The following is a 23,093-nucleotide window of genomic DNA, read 5'->3' as shown; positions in this document are numbered from 1 at the left end:
TGTCAAAGATCAGATGGCAGTAAGTGTGTGGGTTGATTTCTCGATTCTCTATTCTATTCCACATAAATAAATAATTTCTAATTTTTGTTAGTTTAATACATTACCCCACTAAACCTTTATAACTCAGATAGAAAACCAGGTATTTTATCTCAGTTTAAAATGGGAAAATTGATGTTCTAAGTGATTACATGACTTGAACACAACACTTTGCTCTTTATATTGTATGTCTAGTTCATTTAATTTTCATTTTTATATCTTCTAATGTGCAGTTTAACTCCATAATTTTTCATTTAATTGTTACTTTGCATCCCATGTATTTTCTTATATACAGCTACCATTGTCATTGATTTCAGTATTATTTTAAATATCATTTTTGAATTCCTGTTTAGCCCAAGAGCTATTTAAAACACTGTTTTTAAAAGAAATTTGTATTGAAACATATTGATTATACATACTTATGGGTACAGAATTATATTTGAATGTATGCAATTTATACAATGTGTGATGATCAAATCAGGGTAGTTAGCGTATTCATTATTGCAAACCTTAATCATTTCTTTGTGATGTGAACGTTTGATCTCCTCTCTTCTAGCCATTTGATAACATGCTGTAAATTATTGTTAATTATAGATCCCTATCTTGACAGTGCACCAGTAAAACTTATTTTTCCTATCTAGCTGTAACTTTGTGTCCATTAACCAACCTCTCATTAACCAGCTCCCCTTTCCTGCCTCTAGTAACCACAATTCTATCTCTCTTTTGAAAAGTTCCACTCATTATTAATTAATTAATGAAATTGTTTCAGCTCCCACATATGAGTGGGAATATGCAGTATTTCTCTTTCTGTGCCTAGCTCATTTCACTTAACATAATTTTCTCTAAATTCATCCATGCTGCTGTGAATGGCAGAATTTCATTCTTTTTCGTGGCTGAGTAGTATTCCATTGGGTATGTATACCACATTTTCTTTATCCACTTGTCCATTGACAGGCATTTAGGTTGGTTTCATATCTTGGATATTGTGAATAGAGCTGTGATAAACGTGGGAGTGCAGGTATCATTTTGACATGATGATTCCATTCCTTTGGATATATACCCAGAAGTGGGATTGCTGGATCATATGGCAGTTCTATCTGTAGCTTTTTGAGGAAGCTCCATACTGTTTTCCATAATGGCTGTGCTAATTTATAATTCCACCAGCAATGTATAAGCATTCCCCTTTCTTTATATCCTGGTCAGCATTGTTATTTTCTGTCTTTTTGATAATAGCTGTTCTAACTGGGGTGAGGTGACGTCTCAATGTAGTTTTGATTTGCATTTCTCTGATGATTAGTGATCTTGAGCATTTTGTCATTTACCTGTTGGCTGTTTGTATGTCTTCTTTTGAAAGATGTCTATTCAGCTCCTTTGCCCATTTTTTAATTGGGTTATTTGGGTTTTTTACTCTTAAGTTGCTTGAGTTACTTGTAAATTCTAGATATCAATCCTTTGCTGGGTGCATAGTTTGTAAATATTTTCTCTCATTCTGCATGTTGTCACTTCAGTCTGTGGATTATTTCATTTGCTGTGCAGAAGCTTAAAACACTTTAAAATTTTCCACTCTAACAAAATGTTTTTTTGGTTGTGGTGCTACTGTGGTTTTGTTTTTTACTTCCTTGCTCTCTTGCAATTTGGATGGGAAAATGGTATGGCTATTTCCTTCTTTGGGGGGAATCTAGTGAGATTTTCTTAATATACTTAGTTTCTAAATTAACATTCCATATGCATTTGAAAAGAATGGACACTTTCTATTTTCTCTATTTTAATATGTTAAACAAATTTTTACCTATTTTCAGTCTAATTGATTTACATTTCTGAGAGAGATTTGTTCTAGTCTTCTACTTTTATTATGGGATTTACCAATCTCTCATGTACTCATATTTTCTTAAATATACCTCGAAGCTATGTCATAAATGATTGGAGATTTAGAAGTATTTTATATTTTTGGTGAACTTCATTAATGTGAAATATTTGTCTTTTTTAAAATTAATTTTTGCCTTAGATTGGCTTGCAATTTATTGTAATGCTTTCTTTTTGTAGGTCTTATCTTACATATCTTTTATATCTTTTTATTTTCTATACTTAATGTCTTTTATTCTTGGTGGTCTGTCATACAGCATTTAGCTTTACATGTTTTTGGCCTAATGTGACAACCACTGTAACTTAATTGAGGATTATAATCTCCAAATAGGAGAAAATAAGATTATATTATGTCATTAAAATATATTAAACTTATTTTTGCCATGTTAATTTTTATATTTTCCAAGTTTTCTTGTTTAATTTCCTTCCTTTTCGTGGCTTGATCATAGTTCCATTGTTTTGTTTTGTTTTTCTGCTTTTTAAAAATAAATTCTCTGCTTTGCTTTTCTAACAGTATAGGAATTATACATCTTATTTCTTTCCTTGTGAAAATTACTCTTCCATTTTTAACCCACATTTAGAAAATTTATATATTTCTACCAAAGTCTAGAGCCGGCTAATATCTATGCTTCACACATTTTTAATTACTCAATTTCTCCTTCTATCCATCCCCTTTACCTTTCATGTTGAGATTAGTTTGTTTCCTTTTAGATTTTGGTTTTAATTGTATCGACATTTGTGTAGATTCTCCTAGGGTTTCCTTGCCGCAGCTATTTTTTATGGACCACACCGTTCTCTATTTCGGGTTTATTTGTCATTGTGCAGTTATACATGCTAATGTAATTCTTCCAGAAGTGTGGGGTATACATTCTCAGAATCCTTTTATTTTCTAAATTGCCTTTATTTTGCCCGTCTTTTTGGATGCAACTTTGCCTACATATAAAATTGGAGTTCTCGATTCATGTACTCCAATTTACGATCTCATTTTTGCCCTCGCTTGCCGAGGAGCTCTAAGTAGAGTACCCCTCCAGCTCTGTGTAAGTATTGACCCTGGCATGGGAGCGTCCTGGATTTAGCTTTTTCCTTGTAATCATCTTCTGGCTTGGCTCATCCTTTCTTTGCCCACCCTACCCACTCCCCGAGCTAATTCATCTCCTTTTATCTTTTAAGAACAATTCAAAAGTTTTGGTCCATTGAGCTACCCTTTCTTGTTTTCCAGCACTATTTGGTATGTACATATTTTCTAAATCCACTCATATTTACACACACATACACACACACAATGTCACTTACGGGATGCGTGGGGTTACAGGAAGAGAAGCATGTATTTAATCTACCACCTAAGCCAGCCTCCCTTCATAGTGCTTTATACATTCTAAATGCTCTTAAATATAGTACCTTATAAGGAAGGGATGCTGATTTTATTCTCAATTTATAAATTAGAAAACTGAGAACTTAAGAGGCATTTTATTCATTTGTTCTTTCATTTGTTTATCCATTAATTCAATGGCAAAATTGGTATTGATTATCTACTACTGTATATATGCTGTTCTCAGTGCCATGGACACAAAAATTCCAAGTTCTGTGACCTTGAAGTTGAAGGTGGAGTCAGGTGGGTAACAACATACACTTGAAATGACCATTTCAGTGTAAAGTGGTCCATAGAAAATAGTAAGATGGGGCAAGGAGACCTTAGTAAGGTGCCATTTCAGCACCACATATGCTTGAGACATGTGCTAGGTGTGGAGGAACATGGGAGAAATATGTCTGTATCAGACTGCAGCCGAGGAGAGATTCCCAGCCAGAGTGTTGCCATTTACTGAAATCTGTGCTGTACATGTAGCTTGAGTTGACTGCTCTGCTCAAAGGATCTAGTCCCGTACCTGGCCCCTGGTTGGCACTTTTAAAAAAAATGTGTGAATGAAGAAAGTTTCCCTGACTCCCCCTTGAACGCGCCTTTTGCTGCCATGTACTGTCTCGGGTGCTACATGTGACAAGGCTTTACAAGCATGATTTCTTTATTCCTCCAATCACCTCTATGAACTGGTGCGATCGCCATCTGCAGTACACCAATGAAGAGGCCAAGGCCAAGGGGAGTTTAGGAACTTGTCTGAGAAGGCTCGGATCCCTAGTCCCTTGGACTCTCCCTAAAGGCAAGACTCTTACTGGCCCTTTGTCTGTTTTATGCAGATTACCTTAAGCCCCTCTTTTCAAACTCTTTCCTGCCCTCTGAATATCCAGTTCCTGCTGAGACCAGATTTCAAAAACTAATGAAGAAGGTGTAGCTGTTTGCCTCCTAGAGGAGATGTTAAGAAGCATAAAGTGGCCAAAGCGAAGGGGGGAATAAAGACCCCTCTGGAGACCTCAATAATGCCAAAATAGCTGTCACCCCATATACGAGTAAGTCTTGATACTGCCTTTCTACACTGCTTACTTGTTTGGAATTGTTTTAGGCATTCAGGTTTGAATCAGGGCAGGTAATGCCACTTAAAATGTTTTAATTAAATGCCAAAGTGATAAGAAGGGCAACATTTCCCCAAAACAAGTATATAGCATATTGCAAAATACTCACAAATTACTTATAAAGGACAAACATTTTGCAATTTAACCTTTGCATACTTACATTCCTTCTCTTTCCACTTCTGCTCTGTGTTTGTTACTTCCCTACCTAGTATCTGGTCCTTAGTTAGCTTTCTCTTTGCCTGACTCCAGCACCTTTTTAGCTGATGTTCTCTTTCCAGTAGATCTTAATTCTGTCTATGGAGTGACTCTCATTCTTTTTCTTCACACTCATTAGATCGCTCATTAGATCGCTTAGCTTTAAATTTTGCTGGACAGTTGTCATTTGCACTACATGCACAATCAGAGTTGCTTGAAATCCTTGTTTGAGAAAAAGGTGCTCATGGCCAGTGGCCTATTTTGAATTAAGAGGACATGCTAAGGTATTCATGTAAGCTCTTTTCAGTTGTGCTCATTTCATTGAATGTCCCTCTTTTTAACCTAACATTGGGATTGGGGGTCTGAATGTGCTTGTTGTGGGTAAAGCTACTCCTTGAGTAATGAGTATTCTACCTCGGGAAGCCCGTTCTCCTCCAGGATGGGACGGCCAGGTCAGGACATGAGCTGAGTGTGGGAGGCAGCAGCAGCTCCCCTTTGATCCATCGCAGGTTGCATAAAAAACTTTGATGTTCACTTTTTAATTGAAAGCTAAAAATGCACAGCTCTTTTCTCCTGCAGATTGACAGGCTGATGTTTGAGCAGTAGCCAAATAATCCAGTTTAGTGAGCGGCTGAATTTTGACTTTTATAAACATTTAATGAATACATTTTTATTTATGTCAGCTTAAAAAAAAAATCCAGCTGCTGATATGTGCCCCTCCCTATAACTTTTTTTTTTACCTTAATGCCAAAATTAGAGTATTTAAATATTTTTAAATTTCATGGTGAGCACCTGTGCAGGTGGGAGGGCTATATGGATTCAGAGGGAGAGTTTATGAAGTAGGTTGTCTTAGATGTTTGCAGGGAATGTGTAAGCCTCTGTTCATAGACCTCAGCCACTTTCACCTCTGACTTGAAAAGGAAATGACATTGTGGTACACAGGCCAGAGGGACAACTTTGTGACCTGGTCCTTCAGATCAGGTGGGGCTTTTGGTTCTTTCCCTGACTATCTGCCTGACGTTTTGCATGTCTTTGAGGACTTTGTCTCTACTTCAGTTTTAAAAATTATGTTACTCTGAGAAATGGACAGCATATAAATCTTAGAGGAATCTGTAGCTTTTATCCCCACAGCTGGTGTTGAGAAGGCACTCGGAGTCTCAGTGCTTTTCTGTAAGTTTAAAAAATATGTAAAATTTGTTTTATTGACACAAACTTTTTTAACTTTTTTATTATGGAAATTTTCAAATACATACAAATAGACAGTAGTCTATAAAGCTAGACCATATCTTCATCATCCAGTTTCAAGAGATGTCAGCATTTTCCAAATCTTTTTCATATACAGCATCTCCTGCACTTTATATTTTAGAAGTATTTTAAAGCAAAGCCTAGACAGCATATTATTTCACCTGTGAGTATTTCAGGAGGGTCTCTAACAAGCCCGCTCCTTTGCTTTACATAGCCAGGATGCCATTATCACAGCTAGCAAGACTATCAATAATCCTTTAATAGCATACTGAGACTTTCCACAGTTGTCTTACAAGTATCTTTTTACAGTTGGCATTTTTGAATCAGAATTCAAACAAGGTTTGATCATCATATGTCTCTTTAATCTTTTCAAAGTCTACAACTTTTCCTAACCACTTCACCATCCTTTAAATATTAAAACCAGGTGACTTTTCCTATAGAATGTCCCACATTACAATTTGTCTGATTGCTTCCTTGTACTATTATTCAGCGTGTTATTCTGTTCTCCTTACTTCCTATAATCTGATAATTGGATCTAGAACCTTCATAAGATTTAGTTTCCATTTTCTTTATGGATAATCTTGAATATGTCATTCTAATTCACATCAAGAGGTAGATAATATCTGGTTGTTTGCTTTTCACGATGCTTAGGCTGACCTGTGAATTCATATGCTACCCACCTGATCACCTTACTGTAAAGTTTCAGATCATCTGTCACTTACTGCTTTTAGGATCTATTGATGTGTATTTCACTGGAGGTTGCAAATTAGTCATAGATAAATTCAGTTAGTGAAGTTTCTTCTCCTTAAATCTTATCTATAGTTTGATCATCTATTAATCATTCCTTTTGCATATTTTTACAACTTTTCCTTTTATTTTACATACTGTCTTCTGTCTCAATATATACGATGCCTTCCAAACATAACTCACTTTACTAAAAGAGGCAAGTGTTTAAAACCTACTCCATTAACTTGTTTATTGTTTCATTTTTCCTTGCACAACCATAAATGAAAAATATGTTGTACTGTGGGTTGTCCTCAGTGCTTAGGACAGTTCCTGAAGCATGATAGTAATGTTTACTGAAGAAATTATCTTATGAGTTATACATGTTCTTTAAAGACATCATTTGCATTGGTGAAGTTACCACCAAACAACAGGAGCCTGAGAAATTTGGTTGAACTGTGAAAATATTCTTGAGATGTTATAATTCTTCCAACCCCAATATTGGCCATTCAGGCAAAGAAATAGAAGTTGCAAGACTTGTTGTATGTGTTTGCAAAAGGAGGGAGGATGGCAGATAGGTCTAGGTGTGTTTTGGTGGGAGCAGTACACAAATAAACTAGTTAATATATTTGAGACACACACACACACACACACACATATCCTTCTACCTGGTCTACCCACCCCCCCACCCCCCACACACCTGGTTTAACCCAGGTTGTCTTGACAATTTTAGAACTGCGTGCTGAAAAATTTTACAGAAACATGGCTTTGAATGTGAAGCACCCATTTCAGAGCAAAGATCTGAGTCTTAAGGGGAATGGATCTTTCTCTGTACCACCACAAGTAAAACCTGGGGGGGTTAAACTGTGTACTGTTTTGGGTACACAGAACCTACTTCAAATAGCGGTCAAAATTAAGTGTGCTGTTAGGGAGTTTTCAAATCGAAACAAATGAAAACGTTAATAGATACGATTACTAGTTCTGAACATGAACGTGCTCTCCTGTAAATATAAAATGACCATGTGGCAAATGGTAAAGGGCTACACTGTCTTCCTGTAGAAGACCTACTAGGTTTGGACAGACTGGGCATGTTCGGGTACACGTGCTTACCTTGAGCAGGCTAGGTGTGAATATTCTAAGGGAATAAAAAGCCGTTTATACTTTAATAGGTGTTTTTACTTTTTTAGGTGTTGACAGTGTCTCTAAAAGTAATTAAAAGATGACTGATGTGTAGTACATTTTCTTTTAAACTGTGCCTTTAGGCACCTATAGTAAAAGGATGTTTATAGACCATGGTCCCTTATTTAAAATGCTTAGGGCCATAGATAATTCAGAATTTAGGAATTACTTTCATTTTAGGAAGTTAATATGGTCCATATAACATGTACCGTGTAACCCCCATTGCAGTCTGAAGCAGCCACAATGAATAACAGATTATTATTTCAACAGTGAAACATATGAATAGTCACACCTAATAAGATAAAAAAAGAGAACAGATATCTTCACATCAGTTCAGGTCAGATTTTGTCACAAAACTTTTCAGAGCTTCTGGAATATCAGAATTGAGGGTAAGAGATTGTGCATCTTCAAATGAACAAATAAGTAAGTATTGACCTTGTCTGGAGAAAAACAAAAGCCAAATAGCAAATAAATCAAATATCACTATTAATGGCTTTTAAGGCCACCTTTTTTCAGTTCACAAAAGATTTAGAAATAATAAAATAAAGAAGGACTATCCACATGGCTAAATTGTTTTTAAAAATAATTTTAGAAATGGCTCTTCCCATCTGAAAAACCTTGGACCTTTAACCTTTAACCCTTTTGTCTCTCAAAGCCTGTTTAGTCGAGATGGATGAGCTGTCTCTGGAAGATCTGTTTTTAGCTGATTTTTGGCAAATGAGGACAACAGCCTTATCACTGCATTCTGTCACTGTGCTTTGTGGAGGCGACCTATTCTGAAGTTGTTCTCACTCCACAGCCATTCAGGCACTTATCCAGTGCTTCTCCAAGAAATAACCTAGGTAAAAGCAGTAAGGAAGTAAGCTACCACAGGAAAATGGGACCCAGCAGCAGGAGATGCTATGTACCTGCTAATTCCAGCCCTGTCCTATACATTTTTAACATGCATTAGTAAATTATAAATACTGTAATGGCATAATCTACACATGGAAAGTGAAAATCAATTTTGTTTTTATGTATTTTTTTAAATTGGCCAAGTTGTCTTCTCAGCCCTTTTATATTGACTTTGACAGGTTTGTTTCAGTACATTCTATAGAAAGCTCTCGAATATCTGATAAACTCCCACTTGGTGACTTTCATCTGGGCTCTGCATGCACACATATAATCAGATTAGTCTTTGTCTTGTTGTAAACAAAGTTCAAGAAATAGTTCTGAAATGACGATAATCTTCATTTGCCTTTTCCTATTATGTAGAGTGACCTTGCAGAGCTCTATAAAGTTACTCAAGTGTGTTATTTGTAACAAATGTAAGCCACAGAATTTGCCAAAATAAGAAATATTCTAATAAACATCATGATTTGGCTGAGAATGGAGGAATTGTAGAGAATGATTAAACCTGCAGATACTTTTTAAGAAAAATTTGTCATGCCCTACTGGTGCTACTTTTTAAAACATGTTTTCTCATTAAAGGTAAATTTACCACATTATTTTATATTCATTCATTTATTTAACAAAACAATTGTTAGGTTTTTCTAAATTTTTATAAACACAAAGTTGCATGGATAGCTAGCACGTTTATTTTTGTACACTTGTCAAATTTTATCCATAGAGTAAAATTCTAAAATTAAAATTTCTAAGTCAAAAGGCATGTACTTTAAAAATGTTACTGTACATTTTTAATTGCCTTCCAGAAAGTTTATACCAGATTACATTCCAATCATTAGCTATATATGAAAGTGAACTTCCTCACCAGCAGTGAGGAAGAAAATTTGTCTTATTTTAATTTGCCAAATTGCTTTTCGTATATTTATTGCCAAATTTCAAATTTATTCTTTTTGTAAAGGAATGGTTTGTGTTCTTTGCTAGTCTATTTAGTTTTTTCCTTATTCCAGTCTACAGCTTTTTATCTTTTAAGATATGTATTTTTGCTTTAAATATTTGTTGCAAAGATTTTTCCAACTTGTTTTTCTTTCTTCATGACATGGATAATATTTTGAAAGACAGTTATATAGTACTGGGTTTCAATATGTTCGTCTAATTTTGCTAGATCTAATATCGTAGCTAACAATGGTCTTCTGTACTTAAGAATTTTTTTAAAAACCGTTTGCTTATATTTTATTCTCTTCCCTTTTTTTTTTTTTGTCTTTTGTCTTTTTCCGTGTCCGGCAACGGATCGCAACCCTCAGTGTTGCCCCCGCACCAGACCGGGGACCAGCAACGGGATCACAACCCTCGGCTCTGCTCCCGCGCCTCGCTCAGCCAGTGAGCGGGAAACCGGTCTGCATGTGGGATCCGAACCCTCGGGCGGGAGCGCCGCCGCACTTCCCAAGCGGCGCACTATCCAGTGCGCCACCGTGCCGGCCCCTCTTCCTTTTATGTTTTAACCTTTGCATTTAAATATATTTTAGCAAAAAGTGTGAAGCAAAAACCTACTTTTTTTGCCCTCAAATGCTGAACAAGTTTTGGTACCATTTATTGAATAATTTATTATTTCTTCATAGATTTTTAAATGACAGCTTCACGATAAAGCTCTCTATAATACTTCCTGTTCTTGCAGCAGTACCCCATTCGTTTAATTTACTTTGTTTAATATGTGTATTTTCCAGCTTACTTCTTTGTAAAAATTGTCTTAACTATTATCATGCGTTAATGTTCCAGATAAACTTTAGAATCATTTCAGAATCTGTATTCTCCCTCCCCACACATTTTTGTCTATTTGGAACTTGTTTGGATTTGCATTAAAAATCTATTTTAATTTCCAGTCATAAGGTTACTTTTATGCAAGTACTTTTCTGGGAAATATTTGTGTGAAAAGAGTGAAGTATTCGGTTCTTTAAAAAATTGATATACAAGATTATTTTGGTCTTTTAGAAGTGTTTTTTCTGCTGAATCCTCTTAGGATTTTTGTTAAACTGGCTTGTGAACTAGTTCAGCAAGTCAGTGTCATATGCTGAATATCTAAATATACTTATAATGAGGAATTATGAGAAAACATAAAAATATACCTGTCCTACATCTTTGGAGAGAAAATAGAAATGCTCTACAATTACTCTAAGGAAACTTAAAAATCGCAGTCCTGTTCTAACTTGATAAAGTTATTCGGTTGCTTGTTGTTTGAAAATCATCTTTCTGTTAAAGATTTAAGTCTGCTTCTGAAATTCTGTGTGTGAATGTTGAGTAAACCAATGGAATGATTGAAGGCCAGTTATTTTATATAGGAATGATTTCTGGAATAAGTGAGCTCTGAATGCAGTTTCAAAAGAGGGACAATCACTGCTTAAGTGAGGACGAGGCAGTGGAGCTCAGAGGTCAGGGTCAGCTATATGTTTTTTGAATAGAGCTGAAGCTCTGAAGCTAGTGGTTAGAGATGAGAGGGGAGAAGGTGGTCAGGGGAAGTTCTGAGCACGTGATTTAAGGATGAGCGTGAGGCGATTGTTGAAAATTTCAGACGTGGGATTTCCAGGAACAGCGCAAGTCCAGAAGATATAAGGAATGTCAGTGGATGTGACACAGTTTGGTTATTCATTTGTCTTCAAATATTCTCTCAATAATTCTGAGTGGATACAGGTCACTTTATCTGTAAATTGGGATTAATAAATTCCCTCCCTCAAGAGGTTGTGAAGATGAAATGAGTTCATACAGCCAGCAGAGCCGGAAATGTACCAAGTGCTGTGTAGGTATTTGCTGCTATTTGTATTTCTGTCATCTACTGAGTGGCATCTTTGTGGGCCCCCACAGTGAGAATGTTTCCCACCACACCTACCTATATACCAAGGCATTATGATACGGGAGTGGTGCTGTAGCCTGGGGTAGGGGGACCTGGCTTCCCCAGATGTGTTCAGATGAAGTTCCAAGGAAGTGACATTTGATCGCAGTCTTCAAGATTGTTTGGAAGTGGCTTATCTGATGTGGAATGGGAAGAAAGGGCCTTCTGGGGAGAGATTTGAACAAGCAAGAAGGTAATTGGAAATACATTAGCAATTGCATGTGACTCTGACTGTACTTAGGCCACATTGTGGGGAGGAATGGATATGGAGGTTCTGTATCCCCAGTGCCTAAAAGTAGCTGGCTCATAGTAGGTGCTCAAGGGATCTTAGTGGACTAAATGTGTGAAAGAGGAAGGTGAGACACAAGAGATGGATTGGAGCTAAATTGGCCATGGGATAGACGTGGGAACTCAGTATTAGTGAGCTCTGAAGGTTTTTCTGCTGCAGGGCACAGGAGCAGCCTGGGTTTTAGAAGAGCAATGCTGACAGCAGTGTATGAGTGTTCTAAGTGGGGTTTGGGTAAGGGGGAGAGTAAATGGTGAAGATGACATACATAAAATCTTGTGACATTTCTAAACCCCACAAAATAATGGAACTTTGATGATATGTCCTATACTTTCATCTTAGAAAAAGGGTTAGCAAAATATGGGTTGGGGCCAAATCTGGCCCACAGCTCATTTTTATAAATAAAGTTTTATTGGAACACTGCCTGACCTGTTCATTTAGAGCAGCAGAGTTGAGTGGTTGCAACAGAAACCATATGGCCAGCAAAGATTAAAATATTTTCTGTCTGGTCCTTTAAGACTGTTTGGTGACCTCTGTCTTTGAACATTGTTCTTAGTATTTAGTGGTGCCATTCCAGAAAAATTAGCATAGTCAGAAAAATTCAGACAAATTGGTGCATGCATAGTCTAAGAAAGAGTAGGTCATACCACTTTCTGTGAAGAAATATACCAAAACCTTGTACTGTGTTGAAGCTCAGTTCTTAAGTTGTTGTCTTGATTGCTTTTTTCCTGTCTCTAGACTACTATCGTTATTTCTGTGGGTTTGATCCTGTCTGACCCAGCCTATTATCAGTAGCTAAGAAAGTAGAATCTAAGTGCTAAGTGTCACATTAAGAATTTCGTGCTACCTACTAAGGAGAGTGATTTCTAACCGGCTGTTTAAGTTCTTCCAGCCTGTTTCAGATGCTGTGTTCCCGAGAATAACTATCCTCTCCAAAACCCTCTGCAAACTGTGTCTCTTTTTCTTGCTGTGACTCCGTTCCTCTCTCCTGCAGTGCCTTTTCTACTGGAGGTGTGTGCAGTCACTGAATCTGTTTCTACTGGGTAGTGCCTGCATTATCCCAGTTGTTTCCAGTTCTCTCTAGAACTTGGCCCTGTGTGTGATGATGAACCATTTAACAACACAACATATCTAGGGAAATCAACAAAACCAATCACAGATATAAACAAAGGCAAAATGTCATGTGTGTGTTTAAGAAAAAAACATACAACTAATATCTTTACAGACTTTTTAAATTCTCACTCTTCAAATGTGCTTTAGAAGTTTTGTGGAAAAGAAGTGTTGAGCCTTTTTTTTATATTAAAGATGAAATTTTAGGTTTTGTATGAAAAAATTCATGAGGTGATGTTCTTAAAAACTACTCCAGAGGCACAAGAGAAAAGCCGAGGACAAGACTGAATATAGAGGTGTGGGAGATATATGTCTGCTGGGATAAAGATGGAGGCTAAGTCACCTGCGTGACGTTAGTGATTGAAATCATGTAAGCATATTCCGTAGTTAATTAATTAACTAATCAAATTGGCATTTACTCAGGGCCTACTATGTACCATGGCCTACTGTGCTAGATGCCAGAATTACGAAGATGACGGAAGCTCACTTTCTGCCCTGAGGAACCCATAGACTAGAAGGGGGAAATCGGATTCATAAACAGTTTCTGTACAGTGTGATAAATATTAGAACAAGTGAATTTTTCAGATAAAGTAAAAGGAAAAGTTTGGATGGAGGAAGGCTGAAATGAGAGAGGACTGGGGAAAAAATAAATAATAGTAAAAGAATTTGAACCTCATTAGAGAAATTGACCAACACTCTGGCAATCAAGATTAGAGATGAATGAGAAGATGCTCTGCAGAACACAAAGGGAGATTTCAGACATGAGAACTGAGATTTCAGTTGTTCAGGAGGGCGTGTTCTACAGCCTAGCACTTCCTCAGCCTATTAGCAATTTATGTAACATATATGTGTATTATTTATATATGATACATTACATTATTTCATTCAAACTTCATAATAAGTTATATAGTACATACATTATTTATATACAGTAAGAAATTTTATAACATATAGAATAATATTTCTTACCAATTAATAAAGGCTTAGTAAGTACTAGGAACTTTGCTAAGCACTCCATATTATCTAATTTAATTTTTAAAATGGGTAGTTATTATTATATCAACATTTCTCAGACAAGGAGCCTGAAGCCCACTAAACTTAGAAGGATTGTCCAAGGTTATCCGGCTTAAGGGGCCCTTATACCCAGGCCTGTCTGACTCGACTGAATTAGATTGGCTGCTCCCGAGTAAGTTTTAGGCATGAGCTTTTTTTTTTTTTTTTTGTCTTTTTTCGTGTCCGGCAATGGATCGCAACCCTCAGTGTCGCACCCATACCGGATCAGGACCGGCAACGGGATCACAACCCTCGGTGTTGCGCCCGCACCTAGCTCAGCCAGTGAGCGGGAACCGGTCTGTATGTGGGATCCGAACCCTCGGCAATTTGACGTTCGAATGAACTCCTCGGGGGGGGGGGGGGGGGACAAACCAAGTGCTCAGAAAATAGGGAGGGAGTGGAGGACAAGCGTAGACTTTGAAGGCAAGTCCAGGTGAAATCCCAGCCTGGCTCTGCGCTTGCCAGCCACGTGGCATTGGTTGATGTTAGGAGTACTTTGCAGCGGGTTGAAGGATATGACATGGGTACATATATCAAGGCCAATTCATATTTCGAACTTCTGACTGGAGTGGAACACTAGTTACAGCATGAATAGGAAATGAACCTACCTGAGAATAACATCTAATCTCTTCAGCTCCAGTCAAGGTCCAGTCACATAACCACTGCAAATGTCCCCATCTGTACCTTGCGGGTGGTAGCGTCTGACTTGTTAGTATGTAAAGGATCTGCACCTGTGTTTGGCACATAGAAAACTTTCAGTGTCTGGTAGCTGCTGCTACTACTGCACCTACTGTCCTTGCCACTCCTTATATACTCAGAGTCGTCATTGTCATCCTCCTACTACTAATAATAACTAATACTGCTTCGGTTATTATAATTAGCAGCAACAGTAGTTGGGATGACTAAAGGAATAGATTTATGCTAAGAAGCCAAAGCACAATAGTTAGTTAGGTCCTCGGTTTGATCAGTGGCTGTAGTTCTACACTCATTCCTATGTTTCGGGAGCATTTGTCATGGGTGGTCTCTGCTGGGCACTATAGGGAGTTAAAACACGAATAAGTAATTTTTTCTTTTAATTAGCATATAAGCTAGTTTGGCCTTTACACTACATGCTCCTGCTAGCCACATATTCTTGAAAGAGAATGTTGAGAGGTAAAGAGTTAATGTACATTGAGAACAGACCCACTGGAAGCAGGAGGCTGTGCATAGCTCTGGAAGGATGGTCAGGACTTAAATAATTTCAGGATGACGTGAAGATTCCATTATACATTTACGACTTCCCCAGATAATCTCAATTTCTTCATGTCGTGTTGTAGACTTGTCGGCTTATTTACTGACATAATGCAGATCATTATGAGGACACTTTATTTTAGTAATGTCTTACAGAGTTGGCCATTAGACCGTAATTGAGCCACCTAGGTGAGGTGCTGGGTAAGCAGCATGAATGAGACCCTGGTCCCTGTCCCCAGGGAGTCCAGTTTACATAAAAATGATTTTTACAGGAAAAAAAACCTCAGAGGGGCAGATGTTTATAACAACCTTGGCACAGAGCTCTCCCCACCTAATATGATGAAGACTGACATGTGACAGTTTGATATTCCTTTATTTTATTAAAATAGCAAAATGGCCAAATATATTTTTCAGCACATTTATTATAGCCACATGTTTATATTTATAGAAGTGGTGCTAATTCCCTAGTATGTTAACAGGTTCATATTCAAATTGTTCTATTTTTACTTTGGCGCAAAATTGCTGAAGAGAAACATTTTAAGGCAAGTAGTGATTATAGCATATCGAATCACTATATATTGAATTACGTATTAAATAAACCTTCTTGAACTGAGAAAGAGCTTATACTGACAAGAAGGTAGTTATCTTAAATTTGGTATTGTTTACGTAAGATTTCTTCAAATCCAACTTTATTTGTAGCTTACTGATTGCTTTCATGCTTTCTTTTTGCTAAATCTCTACCTTCCCACCAACAAATGTAATCCCCTTTTTAATATGTAATAGATGACCTGCGATTCCAGAATGGATTTTCAGAAACCATGAAAAACCTCCTCTCTTTTTTGTATACAATAAATAATGTATTTTTTTTTTTAATTTGAGAGGTCGTCAAATAGGTGAATGCATAAATCTTGGAACCCTTGGGCAGTTGTAATTTCCTTCAGAAACCATGAAAAACCTCCTCTCTTTTTTGTATACAATAAATAATGTATTTTTTTTTTAAATTTGAGAGGTCGTCAAATAGGTGAATGCATAAATCTTGGAACCCTTGGGCAGTTGTAATTTCTATACCAAAATGCATGAGTTTTTACTTGGCTATTACTCTGTTATACATTAAGTAATAGTTACCATGGTAACCTTTGCATCACATTATAACATTTAAATAAAAGGTGTTATGTTTCTTTGTAAGGAAAGACAATGTATTTGAATTTTTTAATGTTTGGTGAAATATAATTACTGCCAAAATAAATAATGTTGCTCAAGGTCAATTGAATTCTTTGGGAATTATGCAGATTTCTAACCAAAGTTATAAAGTGCATTCATTTATTTTTTGCAATGTCATGGGGGAAGTAAAAGACTTTTTAAAAAAACCGTACTTGAAAGTATCACATAAACATTTGTTATATGCTTATAATTGGCCTTGCGAGGGGAAAAACAAAATTGACCCATATTTGAGGTCGTTTATCAGTGGCTAATGAACTTGAATTTAACGTCACATGATTTATACATTTCTATAACATATCATACATTTCTTATTTTTTTACACCTAGTTAGTAACTTGTAAACTGCTAACCAGTTTTGATCTCACCTGTAGTTGAATTAGCAGTAGCAGTTTGCTCGTGCCTGCCAAAGCAAAACTAAATGAGCCACTGAAATACTCCTTGTGGCAGTTCCAGGAAAATGGCCACTTCAGCTTAAATTGTTGAGATTGTTGGCCAGTTTCTTTATGGAAAAAACTAGTCATTTCTTTGTTGCCAGTGTAGCTCTAGGCCATGAGGGCTATCATCATTGTTTATGTAGATTCCGATATTTAACTCTTTTTCAGCTTTTTAGAGTGACTTGTTAAAACTTATTATCTCAGTCTATACTTTTATCTGAAAGTAGAGTTGAGGATCTAACTGACAGTTATTCACAAGTTTTGATAAATCTTTCAGATAATAATCAGTGGATTGTAATCAGGGGCTATGCGTTGAGGGACAGAGGAAGGAGGGTGAGCTATGTGCTGGATACCAGCTCCGCTGGACATTTTACATATGTTGTTTCATCCACTCCTGATAACTCCTGGTAAGCTCTGATAATAGAGCTTTTATTACAGAGGAGGAAAATATAGTTTGGAGCAGTTGCATAAATCACATTAATCACATTTCTTGTATGCCTCTAGGCTAGGGTTTGACCTGCTCTGTCTGACCTCAAAGCTCTCCCTTTTTCCTTAATATATTTGAATTCTACTTCTGAGTTGTTTCAAACACAATGCACAGCGTAAAACACAATGCACAGTAAAAAAAACACAATGTATTTATTTAACATACAAATAAAAAACATTGACCAAAAGCCCTTAAAAGAATTTGCTAAATGATAATTTCAATAATTTGTATTTCTCTGCAGCACAATAACAATCTGTTAAGTCTCTGATTATGAAACTTATCTTTGCCATCTCGTCTTTCTAAGTTTCCTGAGTCCTCTTTGTTGAAACCAAGCATAGGACAGAAATCAAAATAAACTATGAAGGTTCATTCCTGGACCTTTGGGGATCAGGAATAAAGACTATCTAAAAAGTGACCTACAGTTTTGAGCTTTGACGTTCAAAAGTGGACAGGTGGAAATATTGTGTTCTTCATTGCCCTTTGGTGCGAGATATATTCTAGGTTGCAGAGTAAGTGCCAACAGCAGCAAAATTATCACCCCCTCCTGCTACTATAGTAAGTCAGCAATGGCCCTTCCGTGGTCAAAACAGCAAATTCAGCAGCAGCTATTCGACAGGGATTTGCAAAAACTTCCCCATGGCTGTTAGGAATCTTATTCAGCAGTGTCTTTGGAAACCCGATTCTGTGCAGAATTAGCTATGTAGAAATGACCTCGGTTGTGATAAAAAGTGTTTTAAACAAATCTAAATTGTAATTTCTCTCAACGTGTTTTTTGCACTTAACACTGCAAAGTTTAACAGGCACCTGTACATATATCCAGTGTTCATAAGTTTTATAGTGGTTCAGAATTTTATTTCTGTATTAACATAAAAAATTCCTAGCTTTATAGAGTCAGTTTGCCACACAAAGCCACTATACATCACTTAGGTTTGTGATGAAAGAATGGAATTGCAGCTGTGTGAGTACTAGAATACCCAAACATGAATTAGACTCACAAGCATTTGGCAATAGTTCAGAAAAGGAGCTTAATCTGGTTTCATCTGAGACTGCTTTTCTCTGTTCTGCAACATCCCCCCAAGATGTTGTGTCTGATATCGGATCACAACGTAATGGGAGTGACGCAAAATCAGAGAAAGCCCTAAGAAACCAGGGGCACATTTGCTTTTCCCCAGAGATTTTTTTCCCCCAAGTTCTTTTTTTCTTCTCCCAGTTTCCAACTCTGAAATTCATGGTCATTCACCTATTAGATGAATTAATTATAAGCCCCAAAACAGCATTCATCGTACTCTTATCTCACTCATATCTATAATTAAGGGTAAATATAATCTTCTTTTTTAGAAATGTACCACCCACCCATTACATTTAAAGTGCTGACTGAAATGAAATAATAGTTCAGAGCAAGATGATTTTAGTTTAACAAGAAAAAAGTTGATAATTTAAGCTTCAAGCAGTTAGTTCTATTTTTGATTACCATTCAGTTATAAATCTAATTTGAGATATATGCTGCGTTTCTGTTCCTCAAGTTTAATTCATGGTTTGCATTCTTGGTTGCATAAGCCAAGTTCACTGGTTAATGAGGATGTTAAAAAGCTCCCCCCAAAAAGAAAAGGGGCAGGGTTGAAAATGTGTTAGAAAGTCTGAAACCCAGATCTGATATAAAACAAACAAAAATTTTAATTGAAAGAGAACCTCACAGAATGCTGCATTTGGCATTTGAATGGCTAAATTAAGACCAATTCTTTGCCAGAGAATTGACTGAAGGGGGTAAACCCCAAAACTTTTAAGTCTGGGTTGCAAAGTCAGTGTATTTTATTCTTTGGTTAAGGTATTTTAAATCTTGAAATTGTTTACCTTGGGAAGAAAAGAGGAGAGAATAAGAGGAGGAAGGGTTTGTCTCATCATGTTGTGGACAATTAAGCAAAGTGCTCAACAATAGGTTTAAGATTTACAGGTTAGTTCTGAGAGATGCCACATCTTGCTTCTGGTGTTTCCTGGCTGACTCGGGCAGCTTACTACTGGGACCCAGCATAACCGCAGAGCAGGAGCTTGCACAATGTAAAAAACCTAAAAGCTTTATAGTACTATTTCAGGCAAGGATGGATATGCCCATTTTGAAAAATAGACTTAGCTTTTAAAGTTAACTTTTATTAAGCATATGTTTGCCTTCAGAGCTGTAGTACATGTAGGTAAATTCCTATATAAATGAATGCCTTATCCATTTTGTACAGTCTTTAATTTACCTTAAATTGAATGCCATTAACTTTTTTAAATTAATAAGTTAAGGTTTTTAAGCTAGTGGAAAATATTTTATCTTTCTCATTGCCACAGGGAGTTGAGTGTGTGACGTAAAGGATAAACAATAGTAAACGGTCATTGTTCATTCTACACGTATACTCTACAATAAGAACACGTATATTATTACCTTCAGTCTCCCTAAGGGGGTGATTGGGGCCTCCTCAAATGTTAGGAAATGTTTATTTTTGTTGCTTTAGGAGAATGATTCTATTGTCCAAGTGGAAAAGAAAAAGGAACAAACAGCCTAAAAGGAAAGAAGCAGGAATGTGTTTAGTAAAAAAAAAAACAAAAACAAAAAACGATTAGCTTGAGCCACTATCTGGTCTTAGTCCTGTGTTACTGTACATAGCTCATGTGGGTTCATATGCAAGAGCTGGATACTTGATTTATTTGCAACTGGCCCATGAAATGATTTTCTTTTAAATTAACAATAAGGTCAGCTACAACCAGTTAGCTGTTTTTCAGTTATCATTTTATATTTTTCACAGCTCCATTGTGAATGCTGCTAAAACACACTATAGCAAGTGTGTACTGGCCCATGAAATGATTTTCTTTTAAATTAACAATAAGGTCAGCTACAACCAGTTAGCTGTATTTCAGTTATCATTTTATATTTTTCACAGCTCCATTGTGAATGCTGCTAAAACACACTATAGCAAGTGTGTACGTTTTGAGGCTGACCTATTGAATGCATTTACCTTCTTGGGAGTGGAAACCTTTGCTACCAGGACCAACAAGAATTAACCAAATGGTTAAGCTTATTTAAAAACAGAAGCAAGCATTTCAATGTATTTGCTCAGCCCTTTTCTGAATATTTTGTATATGAAAAAAGGGAGAAATAGGAGTAATGTGTGTCTCGAATACAAAGTTATCAGTGATATCATTTTCAAACTCCTTTTTCCAATGAAATGAAGATTCGTGTAGATTTACCAAACTGTAAGGATATTGTGATTTCAAATTATTCACAGCTCTATTGATGGAAATTTCAAAAAAAACTTGGAGTAGGACTTAAATAAATATAAACTTTGTTAATAAGAATTGCAGGTTGAGATTCGAAAATTTTTGAATGCCACTGCTAAAATGATAAAAATTATTTGATGTTATACTCTTAAGATTCTTGATTTACAGAAAACTTCATAATAACGAGCTCTATATTTTAGTTTGTCATTGTGTAACATTTTACTATCTTCAGTTCAGAAGAGACATTAGTTGATCATACAGATGTTCAGTTTTTATCCAGTAAATAACCTGGTTTTTATCAGGTATTTATATGTGGTAAATATTGAGATACTAGAAATGAGTTTGTTACTTAAAATGTGCTTTCAACCTAAACTCTCATCCTTGAAGTTTTATTATTAAGTAACGTTTATTCTGTATCCCTTGAAAAAGTCTCAAACTGGAATCAGTGAAGGCGAGCTTGTCTTGTCAGTAACTGATTAGTCCTTTATATATTACTCATCCAACATTTTCAAAAATCCCTGAGAATGGAGAGGTTCCCTTTATGATATTTAGCTATATGGTGGTGGAAAGGGGAGGTTTGAATTTTTGATTTTCCAGCTTATGGGTCATATTTGACCAACTGCTTTCAGTAGAAGACATGCCACTTTGTTGAGCTATTTAGGAATCAAAAAGACTGTCTTAATTTAAAACAAGGACCCTTTGTTTTAGTTGGTGACTGCCTTGTGAAATTTTTCAGTTCTCAGCGGGTTAACCAGGGAACAGGGGCAGAGTCATAATTGGCCTATTTAGAGTATTTTGCATGTGAATAGTGTGTTAGTGAAGCATCCCTAAGTCTGTTGTGAGTGACATGGTGATTAGAATTTAGATTAGGGAAAACACATTCTGTACTTTATCAAGGACAGTAATTAGTTCAGTCAGTAAAAGTTGATTACAAGTAACGATAAAGTTAGATTTTTGGTACTTAATTTTAAAATTTCTTTATTAAACAGTAAATTTGTTCTTAATATAAATGGTACCATCTACACTTGTTTTATTGCGTATCAGAATAATTAAAAGAACAATGTGCTCTATGCAGAGTATAATCAGGCGATTTATATATTATGGGTAAGTTTCTATGTAGTTGTTAGAAAATGTAATATGATTATATAATCTTATGTCATCATTTTTGAAAGTTCAATGATTTGTCACGCCATGATAAGTTAATGATATTTTTTAAAGTTTTCTAGTTTTCAGGTAAATGTTTAATCTGTGAGGATGTGTTTTAGCCTCTGGTAGTCCTCAGAGAGCATGCTGAAGTCCTTTGATTTGTTCCTGTTAGCTTAGAATGCCTATTTCTATAATTTGGAAAGTTAGTGTGCGGATTTGATTTCAGCTGGCATTTTCTCTTCTGTGGGTGCTGTGTCACTTCGGGGAGGATCATGATGTGCCGGTACAGAGAGGCAGGGATCTCAGTGGACTTGATCGACTGCACTCACCCCCGTTGTGAGCAGCCGGGGGAAGTGGTGTGCGTTCGGAAAATGAGATTCTTCTTGGTTCCTGTTAAGGAAGGGCATGAATAGTTCCCAGATATGAGCCTATGTCTGCAGAAAGAAAACATTTGTCTTACATAAATGCCATTTTCTTATGAAATTAAAATGTTAGTCATCCTAAAAGATTTTTTAAAAATATTGTTAGGGAATCATCGTCTTTCTTCCTCTCAAAAGTAAAGAATTAAAAATTCACAAACTTTGTGATAGTTTCCTAGAGTGTTTTTCTTTTTGGTTTTCATTTTGTTTTAATTATTTCCACTTAGCAGATGCTGTTTTCTTTATTACATAGGTTTAAGTACTAACAATCAGTTGGGGGGTGGTGAATGGGAAAAATTAACCTATATGTTTGTTTTCCCTTTCAACCTTTTAGCAGAGTCTCCTTGGAGGTGACATGGATATGGGCAACCCAGGAACCCTTTCGCCCACCAAACCTGGTTCCCAGTACTATCAGTATTCTAGCAATAATCCCCGAAGGAGGCCTCTTCACAGTAGTGCCATGGGTAAGGTGTTCCTCTCTTTGAATGTCTGACGGATTATTATTGGTCTTTTTCTTGCCTTTTTTTTTTTTTTTTTTAAATACTACCCTTTCACCATACCCCTACCTCACCTCCACCCCCACCCCCACCCCCCGCCAAACCATAAAATTTGGCTGAGTTGTCAGCCTGGCAACTCCTACCAGTAATACACTGGGTGGGTATGTTAGCAACTTATAGTAGCAGGAGAGGTTTTTTTGGTGTGTGCTTATTTCTGGGTTTCTCTTGGCTGCATGCATAAGGAACCTTTTTAAATAACCAAACAGTAAAAAGTTAAATATCTTCATTTTTATGAACAAAGCAGAATTTGATTTCTGCAAGAATAAAGGGTGATAATGGTAAAACTATAGTTTGCTGTGGTAACCACAGTTTGCTTAGGTAACGATTTAAGAAAATCTGGTCTAATCTTTTTTTTTTTTTTTTTAAATACTCCCCTTTCACCATCCCCCTCCCTCACCTCCACCCCCACCCCCACCCCCCGCCAAA

At 36.5% G+C, this 23,093-nt stretch overlaps 1 protein-coding gene across 14 annotated transcripts in view; it reads left to right on the top strand.

The window, feature by feature from the left end:
• Window positions 1-23,093, top strand: part of TCF4 (transcription factor 4) — a 366,059-nt gene that overhangs the window by 216,825 nt on the left and 126,141 nt on the right. For 13 of the 14 annotated variants that reach the window (XM_008569245.1, XM_008569246.1, XM_008569249.1 and 10 more), the window contains one exon: window positions 22,445-22,574. In XM_008569245.1, coding sequence (XP_008567467.1) covers window positions 22,445-22,574 — 130 coding nt within the window. Of the gene's footprint in view, window positions 1-22,091; window positions 22,182-22,444; window positions 22,575-23,093 lie in introns of those variants that run through there. The other variant, XM_008569255.1, reaches the window with a different exon arrangement.

Source organism: Galeopterus variegatus, unplaced genomic scaffold (genome assembly GCF_000696425.1).
Source record: "Galeopterus variegatus unplaced genomic scaffold, G_variegatus-3.0.2 Scaffold485, whole genome shotgun sequence".
Taxonomy (NCBI): Eukaryota; Metazoa; Chordata; class Mammalia; order Dermoptera; family Cynocephalidae; genus Galeopterus; species Galeopterus variegatus.
The sequence above is the reverse complement of the archived record's forward strand: the minus strand, read 5'-3'. Positions and strand labels throughout refer to the sequence as shown.